Below are 14636 nucleotides of genomic sequence, written 5' to 3' on the forward strand. Positions count from 1 at the left end.
AGTCGTTTTGGTTGTAAAAGAGGATATAGGTGATGGATGTTTTGTTCTTGTGAAGGTTTTTTATTTTATTTTTTAATAAAAAGAGGATTATTAGTGTCGTTATGCTTCTCATTCCTTTCACCACTTTGAAAGTCTCAGAATCCACCAATGAAAAGGAAAATGCCTAACTCAGTTCTTTTCTCATGCCACTACACACCCAACGCAACACAATATATTGGCCAGGTAGGATTGTTGAAGAAGAACAAAAGCATTCTCACGGTAACACCAATCCATTAGAACTCCTTGAAAAGGTTCAGACTAGATAATTGTAATTAAGCAAGCTTAATTTAGTCCTTAGCTCGTAGAGCTTATCAATGGAGTTTATCCTGAAGATTGATAATGTCGTAAGCTTTTTTTATACTCTTACTAGATAAATAGATAGAGTATGTGAGTAACTCCCCTAGTGAGAGTTCTTAATTCTTACTCGTCTAAAATTAAACAGGTATAGAGAAGCATACGACGGACAAAATGAGAATAGAATACGGGGATAGGGACCTGCCATCCGTCATCCACTGGCTTCCAAAATGGCAAACAAGATTAATTATAGAATGTACTTCTTTTTTCTTCTTTTCCTTTTTCCAAATTTGATTCTCTTCTTCATTTGATCTTCAACTGCAGTGGAAGTGGTTCATCAATCTGTACGAAGAATGTTGCTGAGAAAAGAAAGAGAAAACAATATATATGTGTACGCTTTATATTTGTAGTAAGTTATGCCCGTCACCTTTTCGACTGAGGAATTTTAGTAACATACTCCAGCTACAGGGCCGAACAACGGCTTATTTATATGTGTATTAAATTAGTGTACATTTTAGTGGCAAATATACATTTAAAATTAACATTTACATCAGAGATTGTCTTTTCACCTGTTACTACTTCAATATTTCTTATTCAAAAGAAATAATCTGAAGATTAAAGACAAAGCATATGTCTGTAGGCTTTCGTTGAAAAAGCAAAGAGCTAGAAAAACAGTTATTAATTAATTGGGATTCCGGAAAAGTTCAGTTGGTTTTGCTAACCATGGAGGGCTGATTCTGATTAGGTGAGGAATAGAAAGCATTGAGGCTTTTCTCCTTGTAGTTTCTTCATTGTAAAAATAACATGATTAAGCATGAAGAATCCAAAAATCTGCAAAGAAAAACGAACAACTTTTTTCCCAAAAAAAAAAAAAAAAAAAACACTTAGAAAAATAGAAATTAAAACAAGTTTCTGGATTTTTTTGAAATCTGTCAAAAGAAACTTGCCAGTTGCATAGACATTTTTAAACGCAATCATCCCAGCAAAACATTCCCAAAATAATGCCAATCAAATCCGATTACAATCAATACATAAATTAGGAAACAAATCCCAACACTTTCAATTCATAACATGTTGCAAACTGTTTTCACATCATACAAATTCGAACCACTATTTCACACAAACACAAGCGCTGGACAGTATTTATTCGGAATAACAGAAAACTCAACATAAGGCCAGGGAACCAAATTTCATAAAGTTATGATTATATCTATCCAGAGATCTCAACAGGCTTGACTTCAGGCTTCTTTCCGTCCTCCTTAGGAACAGTAATAGTCAGCACTCCATTCTCCAGGCTAGCTTTGACCTGATCGGTCTTCGCATTTTCCGGCAGCCTGAATCTGCGGAGGAACTTGCCGCTGCTCCGCTCGACGCGGTGCCACTTGTCGTTCTTCTCCTCCTGCTCTTTGCTCCTCTCGCCACTGATCTGGAGGATTCTGCCTTCCTCAACCTCCACTTTCACCTCTTCTTTCTTCAGGCCCGGGACATCGGCTTTGAAAACATGGGCTTCCGGGGTCTCCTTCCAGTCAATCCTTGTGTTGGCAAATGCAGATGTTTCTTTTGCGGAGGGAGGCACTGTGGCCAACGCAGAGTTGAAGAAGCCATCAAAGGGATCCCATATGTCTAGAGAGACGGGATCAAACACATTGGTTCTTCGGCCACCAAAAATGCTTGGAATGAGAGACATATTTGAGAGAATCCAAAAAGAAAAACTTAAAAAGTGTTGGGAAATGGATATGATCTTGTTGGAGAACTAGTGAACAAAGCTGATCAATTTATGAATGTTGATTGAAGGCGTGATACAAACAGCCTATATATAAGGATGAGTGGACAATTCTGGTTGGTTCGGTTTAGAATAGTTAGAAGAGTAAGAGAAAAGAGAGAGAATTCTAGCACTTTCAAGGCCCATCTCTAATCATGTCCCTTCTTGAACATGCTATTAGAATTAGTTCAATAACAGTGAGCGATAGAGTTGATGGTTTTCTTTCTGCCACCTTCTACGACCTTCTTTGGAATATCTGTCTTTATTAAAGGGGTTCAACCGCCTGCATTTTTTTTATTTTTGAGTAATGCTAGGTACACTTTAATTGACGCGGTACTAACTCAAATATTAATTTTTATTATTAATTTATGTGATAGATAAGTTGTTATCTTTTATTTATAAATGTAATTTTTTTTATTAATTTACGTGATAATATTACAAATATCTACTAATAAAAAAAATAACAATTCACATATTATATTAATTAGTATACAAAAATTGAGATTTGAATTAATATCCTTAATATTATTTTTTTTATTATAATATTTTTCTCACACATATACAATTTAAATTTTTAATTTGGGTTGGGAAGTGAGATTTTATGTTAAAAACAACATGATGAAAGAAAAGACGCAGGAATGGTACAAGAACGCAAAACGACATCAAAGCAGAAAACGATTACATTATAAACGAAAATACATGGAAAACACAAAAACGACGATAATAAAAAGGAAAAAGGCAAAATATGGAACCACAATGAAGTAGGAAACGATAGAATACGGAAAAACGACAATAAAGGGGAGTAGAAGAATAAACAATGACACAAAAGTCTAGCCAAAAGAAAAAGGGACATAACGAAAACAACAATACATGAGAAAGGATGGCTAAAGAACAAGAAGAAATGGGAAATGACAAAAAAATTCTAAAAAAAGGGACATGAGGAGAATAACTTAATTATGCGTTTGGTTGGTGTATTCGTGTCATGATTTGAATCATGGTTCGTGATTCGCTATAGTATTTTCTCTCACAAAAAACACACGTAAATAAAAATTGGTTCTAAATCATAATTCTGAATCCATGAACTAAACCTCATGTAAAAAAAAAAAAAAAAACACGTAAAGTTACAAAACTATAAGAATACAAAGTGATGTAGGGAGAAGCTGCTTGTCGTTTGTTGAAGTTAATTTAGTTGATAGTGTTTCTTTAGTTTTGATATTTCCTTTGCCGTTTATTAGTAGTTGCTATCATTTTGGTTGTAAAAGAGGATATAGGTGATGTTTTGTTCTTGTGAAGGTTTTTTGTTTTTCTTTTTTAAGAAAAAGAGGATCATTACTGTCATTACGCCTCCCATTCTTTTCGTCACTTTAAAAGTCTCAGAGTCCACCAATTAAATGGAAAATGCTTAACTCAATTCTTTTCAACCCAATTTTTTACTCATGTGACCACACATCCAACGCAACACAACAAATTGACCAGGTAGGATTGCTGAAGCAGAACAAAAGCATTCTCACGGCAACAACAATCCATTAGTAGTCCTTGAAAAGGTTCAGACTAGATAATTGTCATTGAGAAAGTTTTGTTTAGTCCTTAGCTCGTAGAGCTTATCAATGGAGTTTGTCCTGAGGATTGGTTCTCAATAAACCAATTTCTTTTATGTTCCAATTCTTGAGACGAGACTGGTAAGAATGACAATTTTACCTACCCTTAATAGGACATGTATGGGAGCATGGGCGGGTATGGGGTTAAAAATTTGGCCCCAATTTGAGAGTGGGACGGGGATCGGCAAACCTCTCCCGCTTCCGCCCGTCTCGATTACATATATTCTAATCAATTTAATAAAATTTTCTTTGACGTTTGATAATGTTGTAAGCTTTTTTAAAACTAGTAATGGATAAATAGATAGAGTATACGAATAGCTCCTCTAACAAGAATTTTTAATTCTAGAATACGGGACAGGGACCCGCCAGCCGTCACTCGCCGCATTGACAACCCTCATACTGGTTTCCAAAATTGCAACCAAGATTAATTATAGAATGTACTTATTTTTTCTTCTTTTCCTTTTTCCAAATTTGATTCTCTTCTTCATTTGATCTTCAACTGCAGTGGAAGTGGTTCATCAATCTGTACGAAGGATGTTGCTGAGAAAAGAAAGAGAAAACAATAGATATGTGTACGCTTTATATTTGTAGTAAGTTATGCCCGTCACCTTTGCGACTGAGGAATTTTTGTAACATACTCCAGCTACAGGGCCGAACAACGGCTTATTTATATGTGTATTAAACTAGTGTACTTTTTAGTGGCAAATATACATTTAAAATTAACATTTACATTAGAGATAGTCTTTTCACCTATTACTACTTCAATATTTCTTATTCAAAAGAAATAATCTGAAGATTAAAGACAAAGCATATGTCTGTAGGCTTTCGTTGAAAAAGCAAAGAGCTAGAAAAACAGTTATTAATTAATTGGGATTCCGAAAAAGTTCAGTTGGTTTTGCTAACCATGGAGGGCTGATTCTGATTAGGTGAGGAATAGAAACCATAGAGGCTTTTCTACTTGTAGTTTCTTCGTTGTAAAAATAACATGATTAAGCATGAAGAATCCAAAAATCTGCAAAGAATTCACCCCTGTCTCACAACCCAGCCAAAACTCATCAAGAGGCGTACAAAGACTTAAGGAACACTTTCAATAAATAAGCAAGCTGTGAATAGCTTGACACATCTTCAATTAATTCGCTGAACCACATCTGTTGCAGATCTTGTTGCAACAACACTGCAACATAGCTGTTACGGCCAACTTTTCCAAAACCAGACGAATCAATCTTCTTTTAATTCTGAAATCTTCTCAAAACTGATATATGAACCTGGACACGTTCTTAAGAGGCAGAGGAAGATCATCCAGCTATGAAATCTCAATCAAATCAATTTTCCATATTTGAATCAATAGTTGACTTAGAAAAATAGAAATTAAAACAAGTTTCTGGATTTTTTTGAAATCTGTCAAAAGAAACTTGCCAGTTGCATAGACATTTTTAAACGCAATCATCCCAGCAAAACATTCCCAAAATAATGCCAATCAAATCCGATTACAATCAATACATAAATTAGGAAACAAATCCCAACACTTTCAATTCATAACATGTTGCAAACTGTTTTCACATCATACAAATTCGAACCACTATTTCACACAAACACAAGCGCTGGACAGTATTTATTCGGAATAACAGAAAACTCAACATAAGGCCAGGGAACCAAATTTCATAAAGTTATGATTATATCTATCCAGAGATCTCAACAGGCTTGACTTCAGGCTTCTTTCCGTCCTCCTTAGGAACAGTAATAGTCAGCACTCCATTCTCCAGGCTAGCTTTGACCTGATCGGTCTTCGCATTTTCCGGCAGCCTGAATCTGCGGAGGAACTTGCCGCTGCTCCGCTCGACGCGGTGCCACTTGTCGTTCTTCTCCTCCTGCTCTTTGCTCCTCTCGCCACTGATCTGGAGGATTCTGCCTTCCTCAACCTCCACTTTCACCTCTTCTTTCTTCAGGCCCGGGACATCGGCTTTGAAAACATGGGCTTCCGGGGTCTCCTTCCAGTCAATCCTTGTGTTGGCAAATGCGGATGTTTCAGGCGATGTGGTCAATGCAGAGTTGAAGGAGCCATCAAAGGGGTCCCATATGTCTAGGGAAACGGGATCAAACACATTGGTTCTTCGGCCACCGAAAATGCTTGGAATGAGAGACATTTTTGAGAAAAGGTTTAAAAAAACAAAAACAAAAAAACAAAAAACTTGGAAGTGGTATAAGAAATGAATATGATCTTGCAGGACTTAGTGAACAAAGCTGATCGGTTTATGAACGTATGTGGTGTACTAACAGTCTATATATAAGGATGAGAGGAGAGTTTTAGTTAGTAATGTAATTAGAATAGTTAAAAGGGTAAAAGAAACGAGAGAATTCTAGCACTTTCAAGGCCCATCTCTAATCATGTCTCTTCTTGAACATGCTTAGTTCAATGATAAAGACAGGTAAAGATTAGATGTTTTCTTTCTGCCACCTTCTACCATCTTCTTCCGGAATGTCGTTTCTTTATTTAAGTATGCAATTTCCACTTTTACTATAAGCATCAAGGAATGTAAATCTTCGCTGTGTATAAAATTTCCCAGGTAATTTGCACAAATAGTACCTAATCTCTTTAATAATTGACAGTTTAATCGTTAATTTTTTTTTGACAAAATAATCCCTAATCTTTTTAAATAGGTATAATTCGGGTTTTTTGGTTAAATTTTGTTAAATTTTTAAGAGATTTTGCATGTGAGCATCATGTCTTTCTTTTTTCAATTAAAAGACAAAAATGCGGGCCTTCTTCTTCCTCAGCTTCCACAGAAACCAAGAAATGCTAGATACGGCGATGGGTTTGTTGTTCAGTCGGATGTTCTCTTCCCTGTTCGGCAACAAAGAAGCTCGGATCCTACAGTAACTTTTTTTTTAATCTCCTCATGGTCCTCATTTAATTTAAATACTTTCTCTTTCTTCTCCATCTTCTCGATCTTTATCTGGTATTTCTTTTCCAAACAAATATCCCCCACGTCGGCCATGGATGAAATCTCAAACTCAAATTACTCAAAGAAAAAAAAATCTCAAAGTCAATGATCTAAATCCACCGAAATCAGTAGCAGCAGCCCAGATTCAACCATATCTCAAAAAAAAAAAAAATCTCAAAGTCTCATGAAAATCTAAACAAAAAACTTGAGAAAAATCCCAGAAAGTACGCGATTCAACCATATCTCCAAACAAAGCAGCCTATCAATATTAGTAAAATTTAGCTTATCGGTAACCATGTTCTCCCACATTTACAAAATTTTCCCAAACTACGTCTTTGTATTTCGGAAAAAAGAAGCAAAATAAGAAATGCTCTGTCTCCGCATATCTTTGAACAAACAGATCAAAAAGCTCAATTTAGAAACCATGAATTAGAGATATCAGTCCGTCCGATGCGAAAATTCCTCCATCATCATCGTTCCCAACATCTTCTTCGTAGGATTTTCCATTTTCATCGAAGGGTCCGCCAGAGGCAGGATCGTGGTGGAAGTGGGTTTGGTCGTCGCGGTTCCCTTGCCGACGCCCGGGCAGCCGAGGAACACCCGATGGATGTCGTTTCTCCCGTTGGGCTTTTGCCGGAGAGGACAGAAGAAGAAGAAGAACTGAGGTACCGAACAGGGAATTCGAGGAAGAAGAAGATTAAGATCGTTTTGTAGATAAAAAATTAAGAATTAAATTATCACCTACTAAAAAATTGGGGACCATTTATATAAATTACATAGGGCTTGTTTTTTAGGGTTTAACTTGAGTATAATTTTTTAAGTTAAATTTAAGTTATAATTTGAATTGAACTTGTAACTTGAGTTTGTATTTGGTTGTGTATATTTGAGTTATGGTTTGAGATAAGAATCTTTTTGAGTTTGTGTTTAAGTGAGTCAAAACTTAAATTTGTATTTAGAGAGTATTTAAAAAAAAATTCAATGCTGATGAAAAATTTTAATAGGGTATATGAGTCGGATTTTATTCGTCTTTTCGTTGTCAATGCATAGAAAAAAAAATCATCTTAATCAAAATTAAAACGAAAAAGTTATAGCATTTTTAAGAATAGAAAAAATACTGTCCATTAATTTAAGTTCGAGTTTCTGAACTCGAGTTGAAGAGAAAACTTAAACTCGTGTTTTAGTCCTAAACTCGAGTTTGAACTCGAGTTTAAACTTAAAAGAACATGAACTCAAATAAAATTATAATTCGAGTTACTTTTTTTTAAATTTTTCACTCAAAGAATAAGCCTTTATTTCTTTTGTGGTTATCTTATTTAAGATAATCCGTGTATTTATATAGATTACAAATTACAATAGAAAAATGCTCTAAGTACCATCGTTAATTGAAGGCGGACTCCACCCATAAGTGTTATATATGGGACCCGTCTTGTAATAGCGAATGTTTAGTACAACTGTGAACAAATTAATTTTGATTAAGGGAAGAAGATCCTTTTGTTTCATGGGTTCTCCAAGTTTCAACATCCATATTTGGTTCTTTTTTTTTTTTTTTTGTACACGGCATATAGGTATAGAATCTATCCTAGTGGGTTTAGAACCCATTCTAAATAACTTAACCCCTTAAATTCTCATAGGTTTAAACTCATTTATTATATTATTTTTTATTTGAAATCATGTCTCTATTTTTTATATATACTCACAAATCTCACTAACTAAACACCAGATTCATTTTTTAGTAGTCTAATTTATTAGAAAATCATCTAAATGCAACTTCAAAAACAATCCTTGTTCCGTTTTTAAAAATTCTCATTTCCATCTTCATACTCAAAACAAAATCATTTTTAGAATACCACCAAATGAATAAGCATTTCATAAATTTAACGCCTTAATTATAAGTTTATAATCTCTTGTTGACTTGGATGTCTCGCAATACCTAATCGTAATAAAGACCCTTAGAAAGTATATGAGTTAGGATATTTACTATTTATTCTTAATTTATAATTTTTTTAATTAAATAATTATATTAATAAAAGAATATTTATTAAAAGTAAGATGTAAAAATCCGACTTAGATAAATTCTCATTTTTTCTCTGTAAACAATTTTCAAAGACGAGACACTACCGCTTCTTGGGCCTGTCAAGAGTGTTCTAACATTAAATGAAACCAACTTCCAAGTTTTGTGCCTTAATCAATTAGGGCTTAGGGGTGTTTGGCCCGTGACTTATCTCACAACAACTTTCAAGCCCATTTTTTGCTCGTCGTCGATATTGTGCCACTAATGTATGATATTACTTCATGTTACAAGGTTGTGTACGAAGAATTCAGCCAAAAAAAAAAAAGAAAAAGAAAAAAGTTGTGTACGAAGAAACCATTGTGCGATGGCATTCGAATGATAAAAGATGACTGAATAAATATTCAATTTAAACCAGTTCCCTTTTGCTCCAACAGGGAAAGAAAAACCAAAATCATGAAATTACAACTTTCACGTCTGTACACGTCTCCAAATTGAACATCACTCCTTGGAGGGATTTTCTTTTCCTAACTTTATCATCTTGAGAACACTGTGAACACTTAGTTTATAGATTCAGAATCACGATTCAAAATCATTCTTGATTTATATGTGTTTTTTGTAAAAAAAAAATACTATAACGAGTTACGAATCATGATTCAAACCATGATACAGATTTACTAACCAAACGCGCTAAGATTTGTTTTACCAGGTCTGAAAAGTTTCACTCTATTAGCCGGGAAAGAAAGAGAACATCTTAAAGCATAAAATTCTATAAAATAAAATAAAAGTCAGCTTTGTCCTCAAAGGTGCGTGACGTTCCAGACTGTGCTTTCCAAGGATAAGAAAACGCACCAAAAAAAAAAAAAACAGAAAAAAGAAAGAAAGAAAGAAAAAGCATTTGAATTCGCACTTCATTGACTCGTAAAAGCACTTCCATCCACAAATACTGTACTTGAATTATAACAACTTGCTTAAGCCAGATATCTCAGTTGACTTAACTGTAAAAGGAAGTGAGATCACATTAATTTTACCATTTAAATTTATAATTTAAATTTTATTATAGTAAAAAATTTTAAAAAATAATAATATTTAATTTTTTTACTACAATAAAAAACTCTCACGTAAAAATACTTTTCAATTTAAATCAACGAATTAAATAGGTCTTGAATTTATCCAAAAAATGGAATGAGTAACTACTTAGAGCCCGTTTGGTTGGAGAATTTATTCTCTGATTAAAATCATAATTCATTGTTTACTACAGTATTTTTTTTCATAAAAAATACACATAAATTAAAAATTATTTTAATCTATGAATTAAACGGTTCTTAATAAACTTTTCCTCCTTAGTCATATCTGGGCTCATTGGGTTGGGCCGGGAAAGAAATTAGGCTGTAGGCAATTCTTGAGGATTGTCCCTGTGGTGGAACGTCTAAGCATAATATATAGGCGTAATGAGACGAAGACCACTTTTTTTTTTTTTTTTAACTTAGGAAAATCAGTCAGTTTGGTTCATGGATTAGAACCATAAGATTAGAACTATTTTTAATTTATGTGTATTTTTTGTGAGAAAAAATACTGTAACGAATCATGAACTATGATTCGAATCAGAGAACGAATCCTCCAACTAAACGGACTCAGAGTTGGTGTTTGAATATATCACGTCTTTTGAAAAAAAAAAAGAGCATAATTTGTATATAAAAGGGATACGTATAAATAACTAGATTTCATAGCTGTATTAGGCTTAATTTACACTATAACAACAGCTGCATTAATATGCCTGGATGGCAATCTATAATCGTGTAAAAGTGCATGAATTCGGTACATTATTATTTTGTTATGAATATTATAGGAACCTTCTCTTTTATGCTAATATACTGATAGGTCAGGTTTTTTATTTGTTAAATCTATATAAAATTAAGTAAAAATTAAAAAGTTTATAGATTCAACAGTTAAAAAAACTTGACCTATCAATACATAAGATATATTAAAGAATCTTTCATATTATAGTTCATTTGATGAATTATAGAACTTGTTCTTTTCATAATTTAATTTTTTTATTATAATATTTTCTCTCATAAAATTCAAGTTATAATTTTATTTTTACAATATTTTTTCTCACATAAAATTCCATTTGCAACTTAAATTCTCAATTGGAATGGTGAAAGAACAATGCCGACTTAAAAGGACCTATGAATTCGCTTAATATTTAATGTTGATACGATAATGAGTATTGCGTATTCTAAGCAGTTATAATTGAATCCCTTATAACAAATCACAGAGGGAAACATCGAGTGAGAATATTTGACAAACTACGCTCCTGATGAAGTTATGAATTGGACTGATTAGTACTTTGGGATATTTCTATATCTTTTCATTTGCTTTTTTGAAAGAAAGACTTCAAGATTCAGCCAAATTTACGATTTTTGGATACTGGAATCTTTTTCTTAATATAAAATTAATACAATTAAAATGGCTTGTGCATGTTTGGACAAATGTATTTCTTGTACGTGTGCACGCATTGTGGGGTCGAAATCCAGGAAAATTGTAAAAGAAAAATCAAAAGGCTAAAGTACTTTCTTTTTGCGTACAAGTTACAACCACTTAACTACCAAAATAATAGGGTAAAAAATAATAATTGCCCTGATTTTCTCTTTGCTGATATTAGGCGTCTCCCTTAATTAATTACTTGATCTTTAGAGAAGTTATTTTTCAGGATGTTAGTGGCAATGTTTGCTACATTTCTGTCAAGAGAATATGATAATCTACTGTATTTAGTTAGTTTTGGTTCTTTACAATCCGTTGATTTTTGTTGGTTTAATTTTTCATTGCTCCGTTTAGGCAGACTTTTTGCCTTGTTGAATGAAAGTTTTCTTTAAAAAAAAAAAAAAAAAAAAAAAGAAAAGAAAAGAAAAGAAAAATATGAATGTATTATCACCTATAATTACAAAATTAGAGCTCTCTCTCGCACACACACGCGTACATGGCGGCATTTTGTGCCGTTAGCCTTCTAGTACGGGATGCTTTTGGACAAATAATTTATGGTATCTAGTAGCAATATTGTTAACTATCTCCATGAATAATTGACAAGACCAATAGATTATACGTGCAAACTTGTCCAAGTTACAACATTCGTAGAGAAAAGGAAATTTGTTCGAGTAATGACATTCGACACTTGACAAGTAAGTTAATCAGGTCAAAATGATTTTTTTTTTTTTTTTAATTTTATGTTATGGGTAAGATAGATTTTTTGCTCCAAGTAGAAAGGGATTTTTATAATTACCTCTACAACGCATAGATTTCTAATTTAGGGACGTTGCCCATAATGCTGTAATAACTCACAAAAATTTGCTAAAGCATTCTATTGGTATCTAACTTTTGGAGGCTTATGGGTTTGGTTGTAGACTAGGGTACATGGTGTTAAACATCTAGATGCTTAAAACCTGCAAAACTATAGGACGTGAAAATTATAAAGAAAAACAAGCACAAATTATATTGGCTGCCATTCAAAATATTGGTCTTATCATAAAATACCACTCGAGCTTTAATTTTAGCTTTTTTCTTTGAATTTTAATAGTTCTTATAAAATTTTCCTCTCTGTTAAATTCTTAATAGAAAATGTCATGTAAAATGCAAAAAACAAAAGAACTCATTATGTTAAGATTTTAACATAAATAACATGTACACAAAAATAACGAGTGTTGTTTGAATAATTTAGTAAACAATTACTCTGTTAGCTCATCCTCATGCATTCACATGAAAATGCAATTACGCAGGAATTATCATTTTTTTTTTATTATACCTAACTTTCTCCTTAATTTGCTTGTCCTAAAGACCTTTGGGTGTTTATAAATGGTGGCCAATAGATATAACGGAAGTGGATTAGCAAAAAAAGACATAACGGAAGTAAAAAATTAATAATGGGAAAATTTTGCAAGAGTTACTAATGTTCAGGAAAAAAGGACTAACATTAAAATTCGATAGCATTTTGTGACAAGACTTATAAGTTGAAAGGTAATTGTTTAATTTGTCCAAAAACAATTAGTATTCCATAACTAAATTTATATTGAAAGTTATTGGTAGAACTACTATACATCCTTGCACTTAACAATATATTATTTTCAATTGTTTGATGACGAAACTATTGAAAAAAAAAACAATTAGTTATTAATTGATAAAAGTTTTTCTGTCAACAAATGAGATCATTTTGAGATTTGAACTGAGCTACACATAAAAAATTACTCGTACAAATCTTACCCACATATGCAGCTACACATTTTGATCCGTTTTTCATTTTTCTTCTTTGATTTAGTGAATGCAACCTATTATGTGTATGGGTATAAATAATATTCCCGTTCATTTTACTAGTTCCAAATTCCAATCATAACTCAAATTTTAACTACAATATTTTTTTTTTATAAAAATTTAAATTTATTTTTTTTGTTACAGTATTTTCTCTTATATGAATTCAATTTTTAATTCAAATTCTCAATTTAAATGAACGAAACAGACGAAATTTGTCGTTTAAAGAGTTTAGGCTACAAGTTTAAGAAGACGGCGGTAAAAAAGTAGACGGAGTTTACGTGACAAAGAGAATGTCTTTCAATTCCCAATAATCGTTTACTTTGATTGCATTTCTTTTTTCTTTTTTATTTTTGTATTGAAGCAATACTTATTGTTTTTTGTCTGATGTTTGTTGCAAGTAGATGTCATTTGGTGAAAGGATTTAGTTAAGATCTCTACTTAATTGGTAATTATTTATAAAGTCGTCTCTTTCTTCAATCCGACAATGAGAGGCCTCCTTCAGCGTACGTCAGTGATATGGATATGAAATTTGTAATCATAAATCATTAGTATTGTTGCGTGTTATTTTAAATTTTGTAGACGTGGAAGGTAGCCAAGCTAGGTTTTCTTTTGATTTGGTAGGCAGGAAGTTCCCTATCCCCAATTATTCCACAATATCCTTATAGATATCAGGACACAATTACTTTAATGGTCAAATTTAATCAAATATTGATTGGTTAAGAGAGTTAGAGAGAGTGAGAAGATCTTTGGAGAGCAGAGGTTGGTCAGAGCTCTAGCATTGTCTCTGGGCGCGTCGTCAGACTCTTGGTCGTAAAATTTGATCTTCCGACTCGTCTCGTCGTGGGCTTCTCATTGGTAGTGGTGGTTCCGTTTGGACATATCTGAACCGATTAAGAGTTTAAAAACTGAATGGATGATCTCTTTTTTCATGGGAGTTTTCTGCTTGGTGGCTAAGATCTCTTTGTTGGATGTCTTTCTTGATGGTTCTTTGACCGGACGCCCTTCACTAGAGGTTTCAACCGGCAGTGATCGGAGATTTTTGTCTTTTTGTAACTTTTGTGTTTGTAATAAGGTTGGTGGTTTCTCTACTCGACTCTCATTTGGTTTGTTATTTTTTGTTAGATTTAGGTGTTCGGCTTAATGCTGATATGGTGGTCTTGGTCCGGTTAGAATTTTTTTATGTCACGTAGATGTCTTCTTTTTGTAGATTTTGACGATATGCTTCTCCAGTGCTTGACAGCTTATGTTGAAAAGATGAGTTTTCTCCAGTCGAACTTTCAGTCCGCTCGTTGTAAGTATGTCGAGGCGCTTTCCCAATTTCGGGCCTTAGGCGTACGTTTGTCATTCTGATGGGTTAGCATTGTACCAAAACGACTGTTTATTAGTATTTTAATGAAACGCAATTTTTCCTTTCAAAAAAATTTAATCAGATACAATTTTTAGCCGTGAATTAAATCATAATTATATCATATTAAGTAAAATATATTTTAACAAAATTTAATGAAAATTCAAAAATTTAAAACTGTCTTATTCTTTAGTATGAAAAATACCCTACTGATAAGTTTCCATCTTGAAAACGGTTAGAATTATATTGGAATCCTTTAGTTTTAGATATTTTTTTTCTCATATTTATGTAATTTTGATTAAAATTAATGTTGATAAACATGCTCTATAATAAGTCGTAGTCTCGA

The 14636-nt window shown here is 32.9% G+C and overlaps 2 protein-coding genes across 2 annotated transcripts; both read right to left on the bottom strand.

The window, feature by feature from the left end:
• Positions 1–1367: 1367 nt before the first annotated feature.
• Positions 1368–2238, bottom strand: LOC21407921 (17.4 kDa class I heat shock protein). Its single transcript, XM_010108155.2, has one exon. The coding sequence runs from the start codon at positions 2018–2020 to the stop codon at positions 1544–1546; it is 477 nt and encodes a 158-aa protein (XP_010106457.1). The 5' UTR covers positions 2021–2238; the 3' UTR covers positions 1368–1543.
• Positions 2239–5182: 2944 nt separating this feature from the next.
• Positions 5183–5929, bottom strand: LOC21407922 (17.5 kDa class I heat shock protein). Its single transcript, XM_010108156.2, has one exon. The coding sequence runs from the start codon at positions 5835–5837 to the stop codon at positions 5373–5375; it is 465 nt and encodes a 154-aa protein (XP_010106458.1). The 5' UTR covers positions 5838–5929; the 3' UTR covers positions 5183–5372.
• Between the last annotated feature and the right edge of the window lie 8707 nt (positions 5930–14636).

The sequence above is a fragment of the Morus notabilis genome, unplaced genomic scaffold (assembly GCF_000414095.1).
Source record: "Morus notabilis unplaced genomic scaffold, ASM41409v2 Scaffold46, whole genome shotgun sequence".
In the NCBI taxonomy this organism is placed as follows: domain Eukaryota; kingdom Viridiplantae; phylum Streptophyta; class Magnoliopsida; order Rosales; family Moraceae; genus Morus; species Morus notabilis.